We start from the raw sequence: 27,997 nt of genomic DNA on the forward strand, positions 1-27,997 counted from the left end.
GGGAATCTGCTTTTTCTGGAATTACTTCAAATCGTTGTTTTAAATGTCCCAACAGTGCTGTGTGTCTAGTGTGAATACCATTCTTACTTTTTGTAAAAGGCTGTTAAGCTTCAAACACATATTTATTAGTCTCAGATCAACATCCAAATATATGTGTGTGTGTGTGTGTGTGTGTGTGTGTGTGTGTGTGTGTGTGTGTGTGTGTGTGTGTGTGTGTTGTCACTGAACTTTTTTAGTTCCTGAATGTGTGTTTATGGGTGTACCTGGTTGCTAAGTCTAATTAAATGCGTGTATTTTTGTGTCAGGCTTTATGGTTTTATGTTTTCATTTAAGACATAACATAATCATTTTTAACCAGTAATAGTAACAATATGGCTACTAACACGGCGGCCATTAAAAAAATGAAACTGAGATGTGATTCTTTTTTATTAGCCCTTTACGGTGTGGTTGCATGCTTTGCTGCTTCTGACCTGTAAAAATGACAATGGGTTTGGGTTACAAACCAGCACTAGGACGGACAATGTTTACAGCTGTAATTTATTGTTGTGACTCTCTTCTCCATTAAGTAGTTTAATGTGTGTTTGGTTGTGTCTGCACGGTTATGGCCAGCGTAGCAGTTAAAGTCTGTCTGCTCCTTTATTGTTTAGATAGTCACTGTGGAAATACCAGCAATGCACATTGGAGACATGGATTGATAAGTTGCTCAAATTGTTCTTCATCAAATACTTGCTGGAGGGCGATATAATGCTACCAAATGACCATTGATGATCGATAAAAACAGTGACTCACACATTTACTTCACAGTGTTACTACTATAAACTTCCAACTGGAACACACAGAGGTGGATATTGAGCATGTCCATGGTCTGCGATATTTGAGGATTGGACATTAAATATGAATGAAATTGGATAGTCTTAGAAAGTATAAGCCTTTTATTTTTAACAAATCCATAAACATTAACATGTCCTAGCACCATACAAACAGTAACAGTAATTATTGTTAAGTATTTGTTGTTTGAACCTTAACAAGTACCCCGTTGCAATTGAATACCATATTCTGGAAAGAAGGTTATCGTTTCTTATAGAATATTTACAGAGCCCATTTTTCGAAGGATTTGTAACATGTAAACAAAAGTTACTTCTTACCTGTACTAGGGGTGAATAGAACATATTTGGGGTCCAATAGCAACTTTGACGATCAGCAAAATATGTGAGCATCATTCAGTGAATGTACATGCAGTACATTTCAGGGAAACAATACACATTTTGAATTACCACAGTATTCATGTATTTGCCACACACGCACACACGCGCACGCACACACACACACACACACACACACACACACACACACACACACACACACACACACACACACACACACACAGAGTTCCTCACATCTCGAGATTATACAGCTGGTTTACTCTTTTGGTTTGTGACATTATATGAAAGCGACCCATGAATTGCACACTCATACTGTATACTACAGATGTCAACTGTGTAATGAAGCAACCTCCTCCACATTACACACCCTGATATACACACACACACCTGCCAGACTAGTGGATGCCAGCATGTTTTAACCCTGGGGCTCTGCTGGCGAGTAGACAGAACATAAGGAGAGGGAGAGAGATAAGGGGAGTAAAGCAAGAGAGGGGAAGAGGGAAGCCGATACAGGTAGAGCAAGAGATGGAACAAGAGGGCAATAAGCACACGGTAAACCGTAAGGGATGATTGTGAAGAAAAAAAAAGTGCCGAAATGGGGGGCGTGAGAGGAGTGAGTCAGAGAAGATGCGATGTGGAGCTGCAGCTGACCCTGAGCTGAGCTGCATTAGCAGTCCGAGTACAGGAAGGAGGAGGCATCGACTGGGAAAGACAGATGGAGGAAGAGCGAGGGCCGATGGTGCACAGAGAGAGAGAGAGAGCGAGAGAAAGAGAGAGAGAGAGATAGAGAGAGAGAGGAGAGAGAGAGAGAGAGAGAGAGAGAGAGAGAGAGAGAGAGAGAGAGAGAGAGAGAGAGAGAGAGAGAGAGAGAGAGAGAGAGAGAGAGAGAGAGAGAGAGAGGGAGATAGAGAAAGGTTTATGATGTACTGTATGTTACTGACCCTGGGCTGGGCAGAGCCGAGAAAGACAGATGTCCAGGATGACTGCCAACTATGTGCATCTGATAGGAGAGCATGTGTAAGTGAGTGTGTGTGTGTGTGTGTGTGTGTGTGTGTGTGTGTGTGTGTGTGTGTGTGTGTGTGTGTGTGTGTGTGTGTGTGTGTGTGTGTGTGTGTGTGTGTGTGTGTGTGTGTGTGTGTGTGTGTGTGAGCCTTGATCAGCACTGTGCCTTTCTTGTGTGTATTCTATCTGCTTTTTAGTCCCACCACTTCTCAGTGCTGTAGGCTACTGTATTCTGAGCTGCTTTTAAAGTAAGAGCAATAAGTGTGTAAGTGTGTGCGGATGGCTACAGGAAGACTAAGGGCCTCAACATGCAAGGTCTTACCTGAGTAAGCATCCTCTGCTACAGGAAGGTTTTAGTCACTGTTTTACTCTTAATACATATAAGCATCAAAGAAGAGATGAATGACTCAGTTTCATTTCCAATGAAAATTCCGGTTTCAAAACCACATGAAATACAACTGCTTTATTCAATAGTTTAACATAAGCAGTGGATGAAATTTCATTAGGAAAGTCAAAGGTGTTGCCTGTAGTGATGAAACCACAGAGAATAATCCGACCCTGCAGTTCCCCTCAGATCTGCAGAGTATTGCAGCATCTTTTAGCATATGTTTTGCTTTTACAGCCTGCAATCTATAACTGTTGGATCAATATTCCTGTGTTAATGGGCTTTGCAAAACCTATGGTGACTGTGTTGGAAGGCTAATATGCACCTCACGTGAGTCTCTTAAAATATTAAACTGCGCTGCAGGGCTAAGCTATCGACGGAGATACACTTCAGCACTTGTATAACTTGGCTGTTTGTGTTCAGCCATACACGTTAATTGCTAATGGAGTTTGTTCAGAGGGAAGACAACGTTAACGAAGATGAAGAAAGACTCTCTCAGCAATATTCTTCTTTTCACTGAAAACTTTCTGCACGCTGAGATCGCTGTTCTAGAATAACTAAACACAGTGGTTGCGTAAACTGCTCTGCATGATACACATAACAAGTATTCATACTTGGATGTAACTCAATTTCTATAGATGTACAGAGCCAGTCACTCTGTATCACAAAGACAATGCAAACATGTAAACACGGTAACTTGGAAATAAAAAGCATACAAAGTAATCATAAATATAGCTATGCATTTAGTTGCATGGATGATATCCACGGGTGAAAAATATGTCTCTTATCTCGGCTGGTGAACATAGTACAGTGTTTAGTTGCCAAGGAGACAGTGATTTATCCCAGTGTTAAAAAGTGATTGAAGGTTTGACTTCTATTTACCAGGAGGTCAGAATACATGATAAGAAATAATGAATAATGTTCCTTAGAATGGACATGTACTGTAGTCAACAATAAAAATAAAATGTCCACCCTAAAAACGTCACGTTACAGCTTTTATGTTGCGCCTAAGTTGCCAACAAATAAATGAATGCAGTTTTAAGAAATGGTTTAATTTTGAGGGACATTTGAAGAGCCTTATCTGAGGAAAAGTCCTGGAATGTGCCACCCTGTTATTGAAAGGGCTTGTGATTGTTTAATCAGCACACAGTGGCTGGGTGGAGAGAAATAACGAAGAAAGGTGTCAGATTATTGCCTCCTTCTTGCTCGCCTTGTCCATATCCGCTCGCCTTTTGTGCCTAAGAATCCCTCTTTGATGAACAACGAGTGGTCAGCAGAGAGTAACAGGGGTGTACCCATCTGCTACCCATCCCCACTATCCGTCTCTCTCCTTTCTCTCCCCCCTTTTTCACCCTCCATAACTCTCTCAGCCCAATCAGTTTCACTTTTATCCAGCCAATAGCTCCATTCGGCCCAGCTGAAGTCTCATCATCATTATCCCCTTCTCTCCCTCCCCCCAGCCCTCTATTTCATTTTACCCTCCATCTGTCCATCTCCTATTTTAAGTTCTTTCTCAATCTCCACTTTTCTCCTCTCTTTCTTTGTCTTGTGCCAGGTCCTCATCCAGGGTACCAGCTGTGACCCCTGCAGCCCTACCTCCTCTCCTCTGTGCCAAGCGTTGGCTCTGTTTATAATCAGAGACGTAACGGCAGGGAGAGAGGAGGGATGGCTAAAAAGGGAGAGGAGGCAAATGAATCAAAGAACACATTTCCATTTGGCGACACCAAAAACTTGTGTGAAAATGTTCAAGTTAGCACTACAGGGACCAATCATCAGCTTCTTTTTTAATCTTTGGAGTGATAATTGAAAAAGGTTGCAGTGTTTTTTCTGCTGACAATTTCTGATTGCATGATGCAGGAGAGAGACATTCAGATCACATTGAGATGAGAAAGAATCTTGATTTGAAATTGGACAAAAGACGGGCCCAATACGTTGTTTGCTGTGCACAAATAAAGGTAGCAGTCGGCAGCATGATGGAGAGAGAAATGCAACAATGTCAATGATTTAAAGTCCACCTGAAACCACAGCCATCGTTTATAGTAGAACTAATAGTTTTACCATCAATTATATAGTAACACTGCAGAAGTAATTTCAGTTGACCAAATATGATAAAGAATTGCTTTCCTAATACAACATTTATATTTTTTACAAAAACAATACCGGCATTTTTTTTTTTCTCAATTATTGATAATTAACATGTTGGATTTAAATTATGGAAAATAACCCATTACCATTTTCCATATGTTGTCATTTAGGATGTTTTTTTAGTAGTATATCTTATGCAGCAGAAATATTAAATCCAATTCTAATGTTCTGTAGCTGTAGCTCCACTCAATGTGTTTCCACTGAGGATTCCGTTTGCGCCTTCAGCTATGTGAGATAGCTTTTTGATAAGAAGCAAAGCGGCTTAGAACTGATCCATCTCAGCCAAATCTACTGTGTTTATCATTCAAGTAAACAACAATGACAACAATTCTGACTGAATACAGGTAACATTCTTACAGGAGCATTATGCCATTTATTGTCATCCTATCATGTAACTGTAACTGATAAGCACCCTTGGGTGACAGAGCAAATCATTGTTGGTCCTGATCAAACATTTAATGATGAAGAAGAGTAGCCCCAGGGACAAACTAATATAGCCATTCTGAAAATGCAATTAAAAACAAGATTTCATTAATAACGCAAGGTAACACAAGCCGTGAGAACAACAATTCTCAGGGAAGTACAATTTTTTTTTGCCAAATCGAATAAAACAAAATACTGAAAATCAACGTCAAGATCACATTGTTTCTCTTTCAGAAAGCTAAAAGGGGTCTCATATTATTTAAAACTACCTTACCAATGAGCAGACAAATGAAGTCGTAGATATAGGTTAAGTGGGTTTGATACAAAATAAAGACAGAATAAGGCCGTTGGAGATGGAGGGAAAGAAGAACATGGAGTTTATTTATACTGAAATCTTTACTAATGACCCAGGGACTTGCAGCTCAGATAAAACACACATATGCCATTTGAAGTCAGGTATCAAAAAATGTTTCAAGTAAGTTCAGTAGGCAAACACACCCTGTATACAAAATGATGTTTGTTCAATGACTCACACTGCAGAGGCTAACGTTGCAAGCCCTTCCACCGTCACCCTGCTGATTATGGGCACTCGTGTTAGGATTTTCTTCAATGGTAAATGCATCCAGAACATTTTGTTTGTGCCAAATGATGAACACACAAACAAACATTGGATGCAAATTAGAGCTGATGGACCTTGCTTGCCTCCCCCGGCCTGGTAAGAGGTCATCGCTTTGATAGCGGCCTCGCTGTCTCTTCCATTTTGTCGCACAGAGAAAAGTTTGCTTTTAGGTTATAGTTGTGAGAAACTTGGCTTTTTGATTTTGTTTCCCATGGCTGTGAACCAGTGTGAGGCCAGACACTTCTGAAGCGCCTCTGTTGTCGGGTGGTTTGTGCACTGCAATATCCATCTCTCGCAGTGTAGCCATCCTTTGACTTGTCCCTGACAAGAGAGAGCCCGGCTGTAACTGCCCTCCAGACTGCCACTTTGTCCAGAAAAAGGCTATTTAGCCTCCAAACTAATAATTCATTTTTAGGGAAAGAGAGGCTGTTTTTTATAGGCAAATGGACACCAGGACAATGGCACTGTGTTTAAACCCATTCATTATAATGTTTATTGTGAAGCTGGGCACTTGGGCAGTGGGGCCGGACATTATCTTTCTCATTCACAGCCAAGAAGCGTTTTTTTGTGAGCAACTATATGAGGGTATTTCTATTTAGTCAGGTGTCACCAAACAAAGCTGGTCTACAGAGATAGCAACACAAACCAGTAGTTGTTTGTATCATGTTCAGTTTGAAAATACAGCTAATTTTGTAATAAACCATGGCTTTGTGTAAAATATTGTTTGAGCAGAAACTCTTTCATTGCACCATGTTTATTAATGGTGGGGATTATGAATGGCTGCTTTCCAATGCAAGGAAAACACAGATCAAGGACTGTCATCCCCAGAAAGAAATGCTCTGTTGACAGTGACTGGGGATAAGGATTCAAACAATGAATGCAAAATGTTTAGTAAAGCCTTGAAAAAAAGATGCTCGTCAGAATTAATTTGGCACTTCAGTAATCTCAGGGACTGGCAGAGAAAATCATTTTAATTACAGCCATCTCACCAACGTTAATTAAGCCAATAACTTGGGTGATTATGGCGTTTTGGCTGCATGCTGCCGAGCCGTGCATATTACGAACCTGTAAGTAAACCTGTCCCTTCAGTAAAGGAATATCGTCATGCTGCATTTCGGCATTCTACTTAATAAACATACCTACTCCTTACACTTATTAGTAACCGTAGGAGAGCATGATTAATGTAACACAAGGTAGTATTCAGTGTTAACATCAATATCATTAATCAATAAGGGCATACCGTAAGGTTCCCAGGTGCCATTAAATTATAAACAAACTCATCTTTATTATAATAGTAACTGCTCTCCTTTTCATCAAACAAAGTCCCTATGACTCATCCTGAAATGTATTCAGAAAGGAAACAGACACATGGGAAAGGTCTGTGACGCAACTGAATTCAAACTGGAATAGGAAATGCTGACTGCGGATTACTGTACACCCTTATGCAATAGATACTGGGAAGTGATCCTAATAATACATTAAAAAAAACTATAGAAATATACATCTCTGTAAGTATTTTTTTCTGTTATAAACTGAATCAGGGTGACATTTCTGCTATTTATTGTACTGCATCTTCATAGGTGGAGAACATCGTTTTTACCCAATCCATATCAGTTCCTACATTTTATAGAACAGTTATGAATTTAGTTTTAACACTGGCCTTACAGTAAACTACAACAGACAGAACATAGCAACAAACTATGAGTAGAAAACTGTTTCCGAGCTATTAGCATGGAGTCCATGGACACTTATCCTGGGTTTGGGATGTTGAATAGGCAGGGAAAGACACGTCATCTTGGGGAAAGTGACATCTCTGGAGAGCTGTTTGTTATCACTTTGATGATGGTTCTTCCTTTTTTCCAATGACTTTGGTATAAGATTTGATTGCTAAAAAAGGCTGAGTTGTACAGCTTTGGTTATACAAGTTCCTTATAAAGCTTCACAATGTGGTGTTACCAGAGGTGGGGGACTCGAGTCGCATATTTTTGGACTTGAGACTTGCTTGAATAACATTGATAAAAGACTTGACTTGACTTTGACTTGGCATTCATGACTTGAGACTTGACTTGAGACAGATGACTCGAAAGGACTTTACTTTTTTAAATTAAATATTTGCATTTGTTTTTGTATTGTACGGAGCCCCTAAAGGGCAATGAAAAAAAAAAGAAGATACTATTTCAATCAGGAGAGACGTGATGTATGGAATACATGTTTATTATCGGGACACATGATATGCGGGAATAGTGATTGACGTATTACAAGTAACTGTAAAGATGTTTTGGCGATTAGGCCCCGGGTTTGCAGGAGGATCATTCAGGAGGGAAAGAACCGCTCTGATGAACCCCCCCGGGGTCTAGACACTGGTGGTGGTGGTGGTGGTAGTAGTTTGTCCGATCTGAAGGGAGAAGGTTTCAGCTTGGCCCTGTATTAGGAGACAGGAGGCGAAGGGGTGGAGGAGGGTTGTGCGTTGACACCTGAAATGACAACTGACAGGGAGGGGAGAGCAGATTTAAAGGGGTTAGCAGGTGCGATGATTGGCTAGCCGGGGGGGAACGCCCCTGATCGCTTATTGAGATAACGTGTGACACCAGATGATATTGTCTTCCTGATTGAACTTACGCTGAGCTACATTTCAATCAGGAGAGACGTGATGTATAAAATACATGTTTATTATCGGGACACATGATATGCGGGAATAGTGATTGACGTATTACAACAAGTAACTGTAATGATGTTTTGGCGATTAGGCCCCGGGTTTGCAGGATGATCATTCAGGAGGGAAAGAACCGCTCTGATGAACCCCCAAAAGAAGTGAAGTATGAAGTACTGAGCTGTGAGCAATTCTTACCTTGCGGCTGGCTGCGGATATCTATGGATGAAATGAGAGATTAACATGGGGACGTGATGAGCGCCGGAATCGCTTCCGGGCTGCGGGGTTAGACATGCGCGGACCCACTGGCCGCAACCTGCACTGCAGGGTTAAACATGACGCAGACCCACTGGCCGCAACCTGCATTCGCAGGGTTAAACCTAACACGGACCTGAGTCCGCAACCTGCATTCGCAGGGTTAAACCTAACGCAGACCCATGTCCGCAACCTGCACCCGCAACCTGCACCCGCAGGGTTAAACATGAACACGGACCAGGAGGTCGGGACCTGACATGCAGGGTTAAACATAAACAGTGACACGTATACATGCTGACGTGCTATGAAAGCACCACCACCAGTTATAGGCATGATTACCATTTAGTGTTTGAGACCTTGGATAGCCAGCACGCGCTGATGTCCGGGCGCGAGCCGATGTCCGGCGAAGAGGGAGATGTAGATGTAATGCACGAGAGCTGTTAGCTGGAGTACAGTGATGCATCAATATCATAACCTGGATTGACACAAGCCAAGTGAGCATGATCCCGAGAATATGAGTGAAGTGCAGGATTCACGCAGAAAAACCATACACTTAGTTAAATACTGAGACATGACCCGTGATATAGTCTAGCTTAATTAGCAGTTAAGTGCGCCAGATGAGTCATAGATGCTGATAGCTGATTGAGTGATTAAGACCGTCTTCTATCATCTGAGAAGAGGATGATGGAGGGACGCTAGTGTTAGATCCAGCGAGTGTGATAATAAATGTGTAAGCATTAGTGGAAATCTGAGCGTGCCGCTATGGTGGAGGATCTCATGCAGATATTCCCCCCAAAACGGAGGATGTGCAGTGCACGTCCTTAAGAGTCGGGGGAAACGCGGTCGTCGTGAGGCCGGCGGATGCCACGTCCAGGAAACGGGAGATGATGCGTGCCAAAGATTATCCGCATGCGAAGTACGGTTGCCCGGTGAGGAAGAGCAACTGTCGTTGAAGATGTTTGCTGTATACGCCTTGACGTTTATGTGGATGCACGCAGTTTGGTTAGAGGAACATTAATACCATGAGCTTGATGTGATGCCTTGGCACTCCGGGTGTGTGACTGGGCCTATAGTTCCTCATGATTAGGAACGCTTTGCTCCTGGAGGAGTCTCTTCTTCTTTCTTCTTCTCTTTTCCCAGTTGAGCGGAGTTATAGGTTAGTAATGTTGTATTTGGACAATAGATGGCGTAAAGGCAACGCATAAGGGGATCTCCCTGGGCAGTGGGTGATTTGAACTGGGGAGAGACAACTATTCATATTATTTACCAAAATAACTGGTGCACGCGTAGTTTTTCCTTACTGAAAGAGTTCCGCTGAACGGATGATGGGAACTTTAAAGCGCGTCGTTAATATCTGCTTTGAAGAGCCAGCCTTGGCCGGCACACTAAGATACATATCTCCGTGCGTAGAAAGGGGGAACATTGATCTTTGTCTTCGAGATTGCCCTGAGCAATACCAGTCATGCTAGTAGCCTACGCTAAGCGAATAGAGGTGTAACGAGCAGTAGCGCTTGAACAAAGTGACTAGAACGCGACCGCACCTTGAAATACTTATACAAGTCGGGCAGCACTAAGAATCTGTTATTGTGTAGGAAACGGTTTAATGCCGCAATGATAGTGACAGTAGTCAAGATGACTGATTAGCTCGGTTGCCAAGCAACATCACCTGTAGGATGCCAGATAACCTTATGACGGTGTTGTGATGACGACGGCATAAATCCATACTGAAACACGTCGCTAAGAGATGGGAAATAATTATCGGCTGCTTATCTGACGGACGGACAGTGAGTGCTTAACGGCGACCGCTGGCGTGTGAGTTAACGATGAAATAAGCTCCGGTGCACGCGCGCTGCGGCGGCGTTAATGCCGCTGAACCACACTATAACCGATGCATCATGGCGTTCTAGAAAAATATAGTTTGAAGAAGTAGTTCTGATTGAATCTGGCTTTGTATGATTAAAAACTACCCGACGCAATCTTCTATTGATGTTTGTTTGACAGCGGTATTGGGAGAGAAACGGCGATGTCATGTTACGTCATGACGCGATATTCCACCTTTGAACCTAATTCACCTCTGTAATGTGTAAGGATTTAGTGGATCAGAGACTGTGAACGGATTGGACAGTGCTGCCGAGGAGATGTTGTCGCAGATCCAGCCGTTGGTGCACCGAGAAACTGAATATTTCTTAGTGGAGAAGAAAAAAAAAGAAAAAAAATCATTCAGTCAATATCATTAAATTAATATTAGGAGTAAATTCTTAATTTATTTAGTATCTGGTCGTGTCATAAACAGGATAATGTGCAGCGACTTGGTCATTGAGGAAAAGAAGCCCCACGAAACACCATTCATTTCAGGTAACACTGTGTTGAAGCTTGAAACTGCGTTAGTTACTGAGCATTGTAATGGGTAGCAATTACCCGAACCGCATTAGTAATGTATTACGTTCTTCGTACGCAAAGTAATACGTTACTGAAACTCCATACTGTAACACGTTACACCCAACACTGCCTGGAACTCACCTTACCCCTGAACTAAAGTAGCAATGCATAGTGTTGAACTTCCTGTCGGCTCCCAGATCGTAGTCGAGGAAACGGAGGGGGATGACTATGTGTCGCCTCCCAGGCAGAAGCAACACCCTTCGGGTTCAATAACCCATTTTATCGGAAAGACTGGAGAGAGGCGAGCTCTTCTTGGGAGGTCGTTGCATTTATTTAGCTCTTCTGTTTTGCAAGATAGATTCATAAGATCACGGACCTTTCCTTTTTCTGCTGCCTCGTTTACTTCTAGAAAACATGTATCTCGCTCGCTCGCTCGCTCTGCACGCGCCACACCCCTCTCTTAGAGGGGTAGCGATCTTACTCGGCATGACCCGAATGTCCTAACAATATAACGAAACATCTCGTGAATTTGTTGCAACTGCCTCTTGCCAGCGCTACCCTGACGCCTGTTTTAGAGGTGAGGCGCAGGAGGAAGTAGCTTCAATGGGATGTAGCTTAAGCCCTGCCTGTCTGCAGGAGGGGTTGAGGTTGAAGCCAGAAATGGGTAAAGCTTCGCATGCGATGAGGACCCGTGCCGCGTGGAGCGCCGCATTTGAGCGGCCCTGATGCCAGTGATGCCCTCTCGAGAGACTGAAGGCGTGCGTCATTGTTTGCGTGAAGTAGCCCATTTCCATTAAGCCGGAGGAACTTCCGTGGAGCCCGATTTCCTTGTCTTTTCCTCCCGCATCCGGGTTTGCGGGGCGGGCGGCTGGAACCGCTAGCCGACTGGGGAACGCCGCCTGTAGCTTAACCCGCAAGACTGCGGAGCTGATGAATAATGCCTGGAGCTGGGACGAAGCCCTGCTACTGCTTGTGCGTTGACACCTGAAATGACAACTGACAGGGAGGGGAGAGCAGATTTAAAGGGGTTAGCAGGTACGATGATTGGCTAGCCGGGGCGTAACGCCCCTGATTGCTTATTGAGATAACGTGTGACACCAGATTATATTGTCTTCCTGATAGAATTTACGCTGAGCTACATATCTCGTTCGCACGAGAAATTTACTGGAGCGCCAAGTAGAGCAGTAATTTACACACATCTGGCCAACTGTATATGTGGGTGTTCCCAAATGAAAGAAATGTGTTTAATCTTAATGTTGCACTGTCTAAACACAAACAAACACACAAACACACACACACACACACACACACACACACACACACACACACACACACACACACACACACACACACACACACACACACACACACACACACACACACACACACACACACACACACACACACACACACATCATGCGCCCTGGTACATAAACTATTCCGTTGTATTGGCTTTGATGCAATATTTCTTTGTGCACAGACACAGTTAGGAAAACAATGAGACAGTATCATATGGGAGCACCTTAGACAGGAGAAATGCTGTGACCCTGCTGAAGGAGAGCCAGGGCAGGAGGCTTAACATGTTTATGTAAAATATTTGTGTTGTACTCCTGTTTTCACTTTAGAGCCCTTTTAGAACTTATAGGGTTATAATTTCAGCGCCCCACTCTCCATTGCTGAAAGTAAAACAAAACTTTTCATAACCACAATATTGTTAACTGATTTAAATGCGGAAACTGGGGTTATTCATCATCATTTCGTATGACTTGACTTGTGACTTGCTTGACTCTCCACAGTGACTTGGGACTTGCTTGAGACTTGTATGTTGAGACTTGATACTTGCTCATGACTTGCACATGTAGGACTTACTCCCACCTCTGGGTGTTACTGTCCAGCTGTCAGTGATAGCTGTCCTACAGTGATGGCATGTACTGCACACAATATCTGAGATTCTGTAAAGTCATGTGAGCATATGAGTGTTTTTAATTATGATAAATAACCCTTCTAGGACATCAAACCCCCTTCTCTCCTTTTTGTCTGTGCTGGTTTCTGGTATTGTGCCAAAAGCCCTCTTACCACTCAATAGAATTCATGTGTGTGTGTGTGTGTGTGTGTGTGTGTGTGTGTGTGTGTGTGTGTGTGTGTGTGTGTGTGTGTGTGTGTGTGTGTGTGTGTGTGTGTGTGTGTGTTTGTGTTAACTGTACATCCAAGCATTGTCAGTCTGTCCGCTTTCTCTGAGTATTCATTACTTTTGTCTAACCCAGGTTTGTAAATCCCTTAAAAATGGTTGATGATAAAAGGTCAATGTTCGTGTCTTAGAGTTTGATACACAGAACACTGTTATCTTTTTCTGTGGATTGCATTGTTTTTTTACTTTGTCAGTGCATATGCCCAAGGACATATTGTAACAAAGAAGGTTAGTGACCCTGTGAAATATAAATGATAATATTATAATCAAAAATGTTCACGTGACAGCTACCTAGTGGAGTTTTTATTTGTAATTAAAGTTGCAACATTTGGTTTTCTGTAGAGCATGACTCACTGAGTGGATGTCTCTGAACTGTTTAACCACGCACCATACCATGAATCAGAAAACTCTTGACTCAGTCGTATTGAGGACCTCGAGTTCAGCTCAAAGTCTTGGTGACTTTTAAGCTGTATTTTACTTTCCAAAGATATCTCCTACTGACAGTTATTCCCACTTGATCTGAGGGAAACATCAGTCTGCTGGAAGAAACCACAAATGATGAAAATATTGGCAACACTTTTTGGGGAATTTAGGCTTACTTTAAAAGTTATTTATAGTTCATTTTAAAAGCATGTAGGAGGAATAGCAGTGCTGTATTTGAATGTGGATAAGTGTATGCTCATATATGCCTGTTGGTGGAACGACATTTTTCTCACTATGGTTTAAAAATAATTAAAATAAGGCAAAACCTGGGGAATGATTACTCCATCTGATAATCCTGTTGTGGTTAGTTTTCATATAAATATGTGTTTGGATGAAAGCTCTTTACCATGCTGCTGTTTCTATCCACCTACCACACTGAGAGCATGTAATCATCCCAATGATACCAGAGGTACCCACACATCTTTAAAGGGTATGGTTGCTGAATCTTTAATCACCCATAGACCAATGTGTTTCAATTATTAATCTGCTAAACTATTTATAATGCAAGTAAAAACATGAGTATGTATGAGAAACGTTTTGTGTGGCTGCTTCACAACTTTCATGAGTTAATTCCAGTCTCTTTATTAGCAATAAACATTTTAAAAGAATACCGTTTTTTTTATGAAAAGCTGATGATCTCAGTGTTTTAAACGGTTCTGCTTACTGATATTCGGACTGAACTAGAATGACCTACACTCAAGATAAAATATTAACAATTATTTAAAGTGGACCTATCATGCTATATTTGAATAATATAGTGTAGGACCATACCTATATAAGGCATATTTATACTTTTTATTTTTCAAAATACCAAACAGATCATGCATTTTAGCCATTCCTCATTTCGCTCAATTTAACATTATCTTTTCATGGGCTGATTCTGTGAGAACAGCACCATCTACAGGCCTGGCATATGTACTACAGCGTCTCCAGCGCTTTCGAACGGCAATGTCCGTGGCTGTCTCCTCCTGATTGGTGGAGTTGGCCCAATAGCCGTAGCGCCACATCTGTGACGTCATAGAAGTGTTCAAATCTGGATCAGTTTTTATCAGATCCGTTGCAGCCCCTTTTTAAGAGCTTTGGGTATGGAGGAAAATAGAGAGGGTTGTGTTTTCTGACACTTGGTGAGTTCCCTGGAACACCGGGGACACATATTCATGTATAAAAGACGTACAAAAGTGCATTTTGCATGATAGGTCCCTTTTAATATACTATTGTATTTTACTGTGCAAAGATCACTTCTTTGTACTGCATGTGTCATCTTAACATAAGATGTTTTTTCCGGACTATTTTCAGGTTATCCGGTCCAGACATGTGTGGGTTTCTCTTTCACACATGTACGTTAGTACACAGCCGGGGGTTGTACGTGTCAGACACTTTATATAACTTAAGGTGTGATGCCTGAGTACAGCTAGCAGGAGGCGTGACATTAAAAATATGTCTAGTCAGAATTTGGACAGTTGCTTTCTCACCAACAGCTCCTCAGGGTAATGTCTAGATAATTTCAGGGTGGCAATGCATGTGTGAAAGGGTCCATACTGTTTCCTGTATCATTCCATCTATATGCCCTTTTCACAGCACACTTTTTAGCCTGTGTAAGCAGGAAATGCACAGGTGTAAATAATCCCATTAACGATGGCTCCATTCCAATAAGTGTCTGAGTAACCATTTCAGTGAGTCAGCATGCCCAACAGGGACTGGCTCACCTAAAAGGAATGCAGCCCTCGTTAAGGTTATATTTCACTTGCTTTTCCTGCTCTGGCAACCCAAAATGTCTACTGTGAAAAGGGTCTACTAGTGGCAGATACCTGGCTGTGGTTGATGTAAAGGGTTGAATGCAGTTGTACCCTCCTGCAAGTTGCTGTATCATCTGAGGGCTGACACTGAGTTCTCTACTTATTACTTAGTACTGTTAGGTGTATAACCGGAGGTAGCTGTGCAGACCCAGTGGAGCTTCTCTTAGGTAGATTAGGTTCAGCCTCTCATCTGCCAAGGTCAACTTCTTTATGTCTCCCCGTTCTCTTCCTCTGATACCAGCCCCACCAGCTCTCAAATTGGTTTGTTCTTATATCGGGGCTTTGTGCCTTTCATGGTGTCACAAATTGGCATTTTGGTTAGACCATTAGTGCTCTTTCACAGGTGGGAAGTTTCCAGATTTCTACCCCTTAGCAGGCTTTTTCGAGGCAACTATACCCACTGTCTTTGCTTTCGTACATCTAGAGACAAGCTCACTCGACCATTTTAGACCATTTCCCTTATTGACAAGGGACGTGTTTTCCCACTTAAATAATGTATGCCAGCTACTGTAGGACCTGTTGTGCTTGTGTGTAGGACGTGTGAATATGTTTAAATGATAAAGTATGTTGTGCGCTTTCATAACGTTATTGATGAAGAGAAGTAGAAAAGCAAGCAGGGGAAATAGGAAAAGGCTATAAGGTGAATTTTGTATGGATTTTGTGAAAAGGAAAAGAGAGTCAAATAAATGATCATCCAAAAAGAGGTTGGAGTAATAAAGGGCACAAAGCAAGGAGTCAAACCAAATTCAGGATGTATTTTATGTTTGTGTGTGTTCTTTCGTGTGTGTTTGCGTGCAAGGGCACCAGCTGCTCAGATGATGAATGGGTTGCTATCACAGCACAGGCAGTGTAGTGACACTGAAGACCTTAGATCACATGGCTGTCACGCACACACATGCTTTTTGCCCTGACAGTGCAGGAGCAGAGCTGAAGTTAGTATTCATCTTTCATCCTGCCGTCAGTTTTTCAATCCTCAATCTTCTTTTTTTCCCTTTTGTTTCCTCTTCCGACTCTTGTAGCCTTCTATATTCTCTCTTGTATTCTCGTTTCCTCTCCTCTCCTCTTTACATACTGTGGTTACGACGAATGAACAACACTAACACGTCTTTGTTCGGACTACTAAACCCCAGTGTTTCTGTTTTACAATATGACCACTACTCAACCTGTTCAACACAACGCTTTAAGTATTTATTCGTAGTGATAAGCTAAAACAAAATGAGATTGTTATGGAAAAAAGACATGACACATATCTACAACTTAATATTTCAATTCACATTAGTCTGTAAGGGCCTTTAGTGTTCCCCATTCAACTTGACTTATTCTTCTTTCCGTCCTCTATATTCTTTTGTCTCTTCCCTTCTCCATTTCTCTTCCCAGTTTGGTGCCAGTTTAATTGAAAAAAAACTGACAATAATCCTCGCCAGATATAAAAACACTTTTCAATTTGACACAACCTCCTACAGTTAACACAATCAAGGAGAGAAGCAGATTCACAAACACAGTCTGTGTATCCTAACATATCAACAGAGCCTGTGCACTGCTGGTAAACGGCTGCCACCAAGAACATGTATTCACACTCCTACACCATGCATTCTCACAGTGAAAAGCGACGGGAGAACAAATTCATTTCATAGGTTTTATATCCGTTCTTTTTCATTTTTACCAAATCCCAACATGAAACTGTGTGGCCACTCGAGTAATAGAGAAAAAAGCACTCGAGTAATAGAGAAAAAAGCCAAACAATCTATTAAAATTCAACAGCCATTCATCGAAATGAGCATGTCCATGGCTTTTTGATACTCACAGGGCAGCACAAGGATTCACTTTGAGTGTGTGTGTGTGTGTGTGTGTGTGTGTGTGTGTGTGTGTGTGTGTGTGTGTGTGTGTGTGTGTGTGTGTGTGTGTGTGTGTGTGTGTGTGTGTGTGTGTGTGTGTGTGTGTGTGTGTGTGTGTGTGTGTGTGTGTGTGTGTATCTGTTTGAGAGAAAGAGAGAAGATGTTCTGTGTTTATCGGATGTCTGAGAGAAATAAATTGATAGATAATAGGAATGCTTGAATTGTTTCAATGTCACTGATTAACCCTCACCTTCGCCCACTTGCTCATCTCTTACCTTGAATACAAAGAGCAAAAGGAACAATAACAATAATAACAATATGAGGCTTTTACACATTTAAAAAAAAAAAAGTAAAATCATTATCTTGTCCAATCCTCTTCAACTATTGAGAAAAAATATTAAAGAAAAGACTTTCAAATGGGATTCATTATTAACATGAGGTTCATCTTGATTTTCTATTTTTGAAATTGCAAAGTTGGTGTTAATTGGCTTTTGAGAAGATAACTATTTGTCGACCACCACAATGCCATTAATAAGCATGATCATTTACAACCCTTTATCAAACTTATGAAACAATCACAATGTCAAGTCTCACTGTGTTCAATGAATAACATTTGTTTTATAACAAACTTACATCAGGAGAATTAAGTGTTCCTGTATGGGTTGAGTACAATAGTGTTATTTTTAAGAAAAGAAAACCATTCAAAATCCCAATGGCTCATCCGACATATTTCGAATTTCAGTTTTTCCACCCAGTGTGTGGCAACATGAATCTGCATTTTCCTTGAAGCTGTGACATCTGTCTTTATTTCCCTTAAACTACAGAGAAACTGGTGGAAACCCCTCATAAAAAGGCAATGTTTGCAGAGTCATGAGCGGGTCACATTGTTAATGCTGCAGCTCTCCAGCCAACTGTTGCTTTTTAATTATTTCTAGGCTTTCTGGGTCAGATCATGTTGTAGATACACACCTGGGGCCACCTGCTGCGACCCCACAGCTGACCCAGGAACACCTCGGCCATGTTCAGGGTCAGCACTGCTGAAGGGGAAGGTGACATCAGTGCTGCATGTGTGTCTCTGTGCGTGTCTCCTGTTCACAGCTACGGGCCCCAGTTCCTCTTATCTGTGTTTGTTTGTGTTGTAATTTGCGTCAGGGATAAATCACTTTCCCCCTCTCATCTACAAGTACCTCATTAGATTTGTCCTTTAACAAACCAATCAAAAAGCAGACTAATTAATAAATAATATCACCACGGTAACAGCAGGCACAGGTCAATGCTGCATCCTAGGAAAGAGGCATCTGTTTGTTGTTTTTAGAAACAGGTGTGTTTGTAAGTGCACGAGCTGTAAAATGGAAAATGCTGTTGATACAATGCTAAAAAACAACAATCAGGAACTATTTTTTAATATCCATAAATGATTGAACTGACCAAACAAGACATTTGTTAATATCATTTTGTGCATCTTATAAAAACCTGGCTTAGCAAGAGTGTATACCCACTTTCTTGAGTTAATGAGCTATTTATTATTTAAGCTTAGTTAACACTGTAGGTTTAGAATCTATACCACACTTTGGATAATGCCCTTTGTTCCTGACACAAGCCAAACGTATTTGATATGATGGATCTATGAGCATAACCAAGTAATGTGTGGTCAACATGTAATTTTTTAGATAAATATGTCAAAGGTTTTTAGCTCCTTTCCATTAAAATGACTAAGTAATCACTGAATATTGTGTGTCCTTATGTTATCAATAACTTGATATTTGAAGGAAATGGCTCAACACAAGCTTCAATCCACACTTGGTTTCTCCTGACCTCTGTTTTAGCTCATTTGTTTTCAGTCCATCTGGCTTTAGTCCCATGTCAGCTTTTAAACTAGCAACTCAGCTATGAATGCTTTGCTGACACACACACTAGCCACCCATGTGATGTGTAGTAAGTGTGTGTGTGTGTGTGTGTGTGTGTGTGTGTGTGTGTGTGTGTGTGTACCTGGGTGTGTGTGTGTGTGTGTGTGTGTGTGTGTGTGTGTGTGTGTGTGTGTGTGTGTGTGTGTGTGTGTGTGTGTGTGTGTGTGTGTGTGTGTGTGTGTGTGTGTGTGTGTGTGTGTGTGTGTGTGTGTGTGTGTGTGTGTGTGTGTGTGTGTGTGTGTGTGTGTGTGTGTGTAACGTCCATGTCCCCCTAGCCTGATGTACTATTCCTTTACACTGTCAGTATGCAAGATATTGCAGAACTGCAAAGTCAAAGTGGCTGAAAGCCAATACAGCGGCAGAGGCCAGGCTGTCCTTGAAGAAGACAGTATGGCGAGTTCACATACTGTATGTTGTAGAGAAAACACATTCTTACAGCATATACTGCAGAAGTTGTTTGTTTCTTCTAAGTGTTTTTAAGAAAGGGAGTAAGATAGAGAAATGTAATTACAGGACAAAAGGAAACAACTTATGAACATTACACACTTTTGACCTTGTACCTTACTTCCCCACTACCTTTTTCTTAAACATACCAGAAGTTTACTCTAAAAAGACTGTATGCTTTTAACCATAAAGACATGTTAAAGAGTAAACTGTAAATTCTGTGTTTTGGATATTAGACTGCTGATGGATCCATGTGGTTGAGATTGTATGAGGGGCATACAGAGCTGATGTTTGAATTGTGTATGGAGCTAAGTGGTCCATTTGAGTATTCAGATTATAGTCTGGTACATTACTCTCCTAGGTAAGCATTTTGATTTGCCAAAACATATATTACATCTCTGATGTTTGGGGTACTTAGTTGGAGTGGAACTTTCATTTGAACTGGCATTGAAATGTAATGAAAAATCCTTGAAATAAAGATAAAATACTTCAACAGGATGGACGGAGACAGATAGAGGGATTGACCCTTTACAATAGCAAGTCAATGTAGTATTGGGAACAACCAATCAAATGCTTTGAGTTTAGCCACAGTCAGAGTGAATGTGGAAGGTTACAGTGGTTGAAAGGAAGATGAAGGAATGTATGAAAGAGAGTCAGATGAGCAAACGTCAAACCCCATGCAGTGTGCTGTCTCACTGTCACTAATTCCCTTATCCAGCACTTTTCTCTTTCCCTCTTTCATCCGCTCTTTGTCAGCCAGTCTCTGCTCATTCCATTATATTGTGCAGGGCTCAGGGGTTGATATATGAGTGCTCCATTGAGGGACTTGGACATGAGCGACTGCTGGACATACATCACACACATCACTCACACGTACACTCTTTGCTCAAAGCCATGAAAGGGAGCTTTGAGCAGGGCTGCTGGGCTGACAACACACAACTCAATTAGAAGTCAGAAATAAATGCAAGTAGAGTGAATGATGCCAATAGAGATAGAGGGAGGGAGGGGGAAGTGTGTGAGAGAGATGAAGGGAGAGGTGTATGAAATGCTAAGAAGCTGAAAACGTCTGGAAGTGTGAGGATAGAGGGGTTTCCATTCTAGCTTACTTACAGTGTGTGGAGTCTTAGGCTCAGTGTTAACAATCTGTTATATTAGGTAATGCTATGTGGTCTCCATGGTGACTCAAGTAATCCACGCTATTATTTGCATTGACTTATGCAAAATGTCACTTATGCCAGTATGTATGTACACATTAACCCTACATTTGTCCGGGCATTATATTGAAGTAATCACAAACACCTGGCTTTTTGTGCGTATCCTAAAACCTTAAGATGAGGCTGGAATGAAGTAAGAAGTAACAGAACAAGTACATGTAAACTGTGAAATGAATCAGCAATTCTAGAAAATAATAAAAACATGATTCAAACATAATATGGCATGTGGTATTACAAATTCTAGAAATGTAGCTGTTTTTCGTGTCCTATTGACTCATCTTTCGCAGCATGCTGGCCCAGTCAGGTTTATTCTACATTATTTGCGAAATGTTTGCCTTAATGTAATGAAGACAAACTGTTCTGGCAGTGGTAGATATACTGTATATAAGCTAAACATTAGATAAGCTATCTGACAGTGGTTAAGTAGTACTTTGGAAAACTTATATAGTCATGTTATCATCCAGTGTGTGTGTGTGTGTGTGTGTGTGTGTGTGTGTGTGTGTGTGTGTGTGTGTGTGTGTGTGTGTGTGTGTGTGTGTGTGTGTGTGTGTGTGTGTGTGTGTGTGTGTGTGTGTGTGTGTGTGTGTGTGTGTGTGTGTGTGTGTGTGTGTGTGTGTGTGTGTGTGTGTGTGTGTGTGTGTGTGTTAATGTGCGCTGGAGGGGGGTGGTGATGATGAAAGAGTCCAGCTCACTGAGCAGGGTCATAAAGCTTGTGTGCTGATTCTGTCCCCAGAAAAGATTTACTCTCTCACACACACACACACACACACACACACACACACACACACACACACACACACACACACACACACACACACACACACACACACACACACACACACACACACACACACACACACACACACACACACACACACAGGCATGTGACGCACTTACAGCAGGCGTCCATCACATCTCTCACAGCGCGCCTGCCCTTGGGAACTGTTTTTTTTCCCCCACTTGATGTGCTTCCTCCCTGCATTTCCCTCTCAAGTGTCACCTCGTCTATCTCTATATCACACTCATAAACAGTGGTAGCAGTCTCCACCATCGTTCTACCCCCTCAAAGAAATAACACAGTACAAGATGAAGTTATTTTTTCTCGTCCCTTTTACAAAGTCACACCAGTTATCTTATCTACTGTAACAACCCAGAACAATTTCCTCAGTATAACTTTGTTCTCGCTCTCACTTTCCGTCCTTTCTGCCGATCATCGTGTTCCTCGGTGCGTAACTGAAGTATGTCGTCCCTTGGTGGAACACTGTCACCACACCGCTGGCTGTATTTACACAGAGATTTAGCTGAGTGAAGACTTTTTCGGTACAACAAACATTGTTTTTAAGGCTTTTAATAAAAGAGTAGTTTCTATGACAGCGGAGATATGAGCTGACATGTTTTTGTGGTTGAAAATTGGTTGCATAACTTAGGTAAAAAAGTATTTTGAGGTTTTTTTTCAAGGAACCCTTCCAAGCAGCTTACACTTATTATATGTCAACCTTTTAAATATAAATTCATTCAATATTATTTATTTACGTTCCCTTTCAAGCCATTCTTTGTTTTGCACATTGTGATATAGCATTTCATAAGACACACCATTATGTTAATCAGTGACAACTCTCTCCCACAGTGATAATTAATTTAATATTTCCTATTAATTTCCCTTTCCTATTTTCCTATTTTCTATAATTACACTAATCTTGTGCACACAACTGGAAACTTCCAATTGTTCATTAAATCCAACATTAATGATTGATCGCGAAAACATTTATTTTAGTAGAAAATAACATAACCTTTAGGTTGTGTAATTTGATGTGGTTAAACCACACACCAGGAGACAGCATATCGCTCATCAGCTTTCTTTGTGAGTTTGAAAGAGCTGTGGAAAGCAGGCTGCATCGCCAGCAAACTCTCTTACCATGAAGCTTTCCATCTATCTCTTCAGGAGGAAGAAAAACCCCAACTCAGGTCTGTTGTTGTTTGCGCCGTTTAACAGTGGCGGCTTTTTGATTGACAGATACTGACTCAGCGGGAGGCAGAGTGCCAGAGAGAAGGGAAGGGAGGAAGGGAGGCTGAGAAAGATAAATCAACAATATTGGGGGAAGAAGAATGGAACTGAAACAGAATTCAAGGGGAGGGGGGGGGAAAGAAAAAAAATGACAGACAGAAAGAGAATGGAGAGAAACTGCTAACCCCAGGAAGGCTCTACATCTATTTAAGGCAGCACTGAACCGTGGTGTTATTTTGCAAAAGAAATACCCACAAACAATGAGAAGCAAACTGCGACATTATGTTTCAGATTCCCTCTGCACTGCATGTGTACATGAATATAATATGTGCCTACAGTACGTGGACACTGTGCCAATCCTCCTTTGTTTTCTTTCATAATAATGTGTGCTGCTGCAGGTATGAAGTAGTGACAGCAGGAGATTGTGTGGCCACGACTATCTCACAGCTTCTATCCAACAAAGACTGTAGAACAGCACTGAGCAACTACAAAACACATCATCAAGTTTTCATGTGCACATCTCTAGAAGTGAACATTTGTAAAAGTATAAACATTCACATCTTCGAAACATTAGATCAGGAGACGTGTTTTCGGCTCTGTGTCCAGCACTGTGTGGACTATAGAGCTGAAAAAAACGCTTTGGTTATGCAGACTTCATCATTGTGACTATATTCACTGTTTACAAGTGCTCCAAAATTAAAAATCAGAAAATAAATGAAAGTAATCATGATTAAAGCGGCATAATATAACATTAAACAAACTTATTTCTCATTAGTTATACCAGTGTTTCCCTATTATTAACTAAATTCTAGGTAGGCTTACTTTGGTTTAATATTGTTCGCTACTATTTCATTTTCATATTGTAATATATCACAAATGCATACATATTGCAATTGTAGTTATTTGGAATACCTTGTAGCCCTAACTACAGCATGTATTTGCTTAATATTGCAATGAAACCAAATTTCACTCGAGATGATAGTAGTATTACTATACTAGACAACACACCCCCATACCTGCCATCTTACCGTATTTACTGCCAGTAAATTCTAGTATGATTTACAGAAATAGAAGAAATACCCACACAAAATATCATTTTGAATAATAATCAGTGAAAAGGTAATGGCGTGTCATGTCAAATAGGTTTCTGGAAAGTCTCAACTGGAAATAACAACGGAGAAGCATGATGAATGTCAGCTTCCTAAACTAGAATTCATAGCCACAGCACATCCAGGTAGTGTAGCTCCTGAGTCCAGCCATCAGTCTCACTTTGTTCCTGCAAGCATTACAAAACTGTCATTACTCAATAATTCACAGGCAGGGACTGCAGGACGGACTGTATAAAGTCAGATTTTAAGACTGTATGTGTGGTGATATCATTGTTTTGACAGCCAGGGAGACAAGAAGTGCTTTATATCCTTTTAAATATGAAACACTTTGAACATGAGTACAAGTTAGTTGGTTTTGATCTCTGAAATTCAAAACTCACACAAATCTGCTGATAGGGATACGTTTGTTACTGTCTCGTCTTTACCTTTTATAATGAAACAAACATTTAGTCTAAATCACTGGCCTAAGATACTAATTGCACATTGCACACTTTTTATTCTTTATTTATTTTCACGTCCTAGGTGTATGTTACATTGTTGGGGCAGCTGCCTTACATAAGATTTTCATTGCCAACATACGCTCTAGCATCTTTATGACAAAACACCCTTTGAATGCTCTATTGCTATTTTTTGTGTGTTGATGTCCTTTCCATAGTGAGGTAAAGGCACTGGCTTTCAAAGATGCACCCATTCTGTTATTAAGTGGCAAAACATAGGATTTTCAAGCATCAATTATAAACCTGTTTTGCGTGAACAAGCGTTTTGAAAACCTATTAATTCTTTGACTGGAGAATAGCTTTTATATCTGCATGTGACTGTATACAGCCTCAATCTGATACCTGGTCCATAGTGGGAAGCTTTCATACTGACCGGCTTTGGGACCAATGAGGGCAGTGAGCCTGCCAATCAAACAGACATGTCACGGTCTGTTTTTTTTCTTTGCTTCACCTGTTTTTCCCCCCCAGTCTTAATACTGTATCCCTCCCTCATCTGGCCTCCATCGTTTTCCCTCTCCATTTCCAGCATCCACTAATTAGTCTCGTGGGTCCATGAAAAAAACGTACATCACATTATTGGACAGAGATAAATCTAGACAGTGACAAATGAGAACAACTTTTTACTCCAGAGGTTCTATAAATAGAGATAGTATAAAGCAGCCCGTTTAGCACCAAAGCAGACTTTCAACAAACACCAACATCAGATGAACATGAGAGCGCTGATGGAGGAGGCTTTGCTCTTCAGAAGGACCACAGTGAGTCTGGTTTGTTCAAACAGCCTAAACAAGCTATGTTTCAGTTTGGTGCCAAAGGGGTGGTGGGGGGATGGATAGTTGTAACAATAATCAAATCAAAACTAAAGAAGAAAAGGGTTCATCCAGTCATCTTGGTTATAATAATAAGCTTTATTTGTATGTACAGTATAAGTGCTGAACCGTAGACAGTGACATTTCTTAAATTACTGACAGACAAGTGATATCACATAGAATACAGTTACCAGTAAAAGACATACAAACAACCGTAATAGAGCAAAGAATAGACATACAAATGTTTTTCTAGATTAACGGTACAACGGTCAAATTATGCATTAAAAGGAGGGTAGTGCAAATACAACACAAAATGAGGAGACGGGTTAAAATTCATTGAGACAATGCAGCAGAGAGCAGGAGTTAGCTTCCTAAAAGGCTAAATTGTACAAATATGTTTTGAGCTTTAATTTAAAGACTTCCACCGAGCAGCCTCCCTGATGTCTATAGGTATTTTGTTCCATAACTTTTGGCACAATTAACGAAAGAGAACTATGTAATCTTAATAAGTAGCAATATATTTCAATAAAAAATACACAGCGCAAATGGCTTAACCTTACATACACATACATAATATACATTTTTTTGTAGATTTCATATTTTATCTGGCCTTGAAGCCTAGGGTATTGGGTATTTTGTGAGTGACACATACAGTAGACATAAACACAGACACCAATCATTTTCAAGTAAGCGCTCTCAGTCTGACTCTGTCAACAACCTCATTTTGCTCAAAGCAACTCATCTTTGTATCCTTTCAACTTCCTCTGCATCGTGATTCCAAAAAAACAAACATTTATTTCATGGTTTCTAATTTGGAATAAGTATTACTGTTGTTAGTATTTTTTTTAAAACTGAGACGTCACTCTAGCATGGGTTGAAGATCGCCCTACCACACCTATTGCAGTAACAGAGGTCATTAACTGACGTTCTCTCCATCGGCCATCACACCGTTCTGGTCTTTTTTTACTCCTTTCTATTTTCGGTTTCTGCCCTTCTCTCTAACGCTACTCTCCCTTTATCCTTTATGTCTGTGTGTCACAGGTTGTTTAGATGTCAACAGCTGTTGTACTTTTGGCTTACTTATGTGTGTGTGTGTGTGTGTGTGTGTGTGTGTATGTGTGTGTGTGTGTGTGTGTGTGTGTGTGTGTGTGTGTGTGTGTGTGTGTGTGTGTGTGTGTGTGTGTGCGTGTGCGTGTGCGTGTGCGTGTGCGTTATCCTTTTAAGTCTTCTCTTTTAACTGTAGGCCTGCAGCAGAGAGTCGTAAATCTTTTGGAACAGTGAACGCTTCGCTGCACAGGAGCCCTGTTAGTGTGTGTCTGTGTGTGTCTATGTGTGTACACATGCTTTGTTGGCCGATGTACTTGTGTGCTTGCTGGTCCATGTAGCTGCAGTGTGATTTTGTCTGTCTATGCGTGTGTTTGCTTGTTGCTTGTGTGTATTTTCTTTTTTTCGGTGCATCTGTGTTTGGGTTTCTCTGACTGTGTGTGTGGTTGTGTATGTGCGAGTGTGTGTGATCCATCCACTGGCTGAACACCTGAGTGCCCACAGTGACAGAGAGGGATGGCATGCTGTCCAAACCAACAACCTACAGCCAATACAGAGCGCTCCCAATACGGTTGGCTTAGTGTTTTATCATCCTGGCACAAACACACACACATGGAAAACAAATGTACATGCGTGGAAACACCAATACTTTGTTGAATGTGTAAGTATTTGACATGAAATCCCTAGTGTTTTACCGTCACACCTATGCACACCTGCCTCCGTATTGTGTTGAAAGTGCTGTCTTTATTTGTGGACCAAAACATGTATTTGACACAGAGAACTCACTGTCTCAACATTGAATAATTTCACAATATATGACACATTTTGATAACGATTTCCCAAAATGTGATTACAGAAGCTACCTTTATACTTCACAAAGAAACAAAAACAAACATAAGTAGTTTGGGAAATATAAAAAGCCTTGTAAAAGCAATATTTTTTAGTTATTTTAGTTTGACTGAACAATCTCTGGATGTAGACCATTTACAAGACAAACAAATATGTATTTCAAGTGTGTTCAGAAATATGCACAGATGAATAGACATGAACGGCAAGTAAAGCTCATGACGTTTGTAACATTAGCACCAGTTACCATGGCAAACAAACAATGCCCCGTTATACAAATCTCAACAAACACATTTCTAGACATTTCACAGTAATCAAACTGTTTGATTGACAGGATGATAATTTCAAGAACGAAAAATGCTTCAAAACACACCAAGCCACTTAAGTGTAGACATCTAAAAAAGCAACACATAATTATCCTGCGGTTATTTAAATAACACCTTCCCACCACTTTGTAAATGTAAATCAATTGAAAAGGTTTGAAAATAATGAAATGTATAATTATGGTTATTGTTGGGCATAAATAATATTTTTAATGGATTCACGATATAAATCTTATCTCAAAGGTCATTAGAGAGCAGCTAGGAGAACAGTAGTTTTCTGGAAATAAAGGTAGTAAATGAATGTGAGCATGGAATATAGTTGATCTTATTTCAACACAACAACATTACAGCACATATTACGGCGATACAAAAAGGGGCTATGATTTATTGAGCTGCACAGTATTTTACACCAAACTAATTCCAACCAGTTCATAAGCATAGAATTCAATAGAAAACAACAAAAAACATCCAGCACCCAT

General features: G+C 40.9%; 1 protein-coding gene across 4 annotated transcripts in view; it reads left to right on the forward strand.

Moving 5' to 3' along the window:
* The window catches only part of sgcz (sarcoglycan zeta), a 422,317-nt gene that overhangs the window by 192,920 nt on the left and 201,400 nt on the right, over positions 1-27,997 (forward strand). Inside the window, exon 1 of one of the 4 annotated variants that reach the window (XM_079681301.1) lies at positions 8,855-9,571. The exons of the other annotated variants lie outside the window; for them this stretch is intronic. Coding sequence (XP_079537427.1) covers positions 9,527-9,571 — 45 coding nt within the window. The 5' untranslated portion in view covers positions 8,855-9,526. Of the gene's footprint in view, positions 1-8,854; positions 9,572-27,997 lie in introns of those variants that run through there. 4 annotated transcript variants of the gene reach the window in all.

Source organism: Notothenia rossii (genome assembly GCF_949606895.1).
Source record: "Notothenia rossii genome assembly, chromosome: 1".
In the NCBI taxonomy this organism is placed as follows: domain Eukaryota; kingdom Metazoa; phylum Chordata; class Actinopteri; order Perciformes; family Nototheniidae; genus Notothenia; species Notothenia rossii.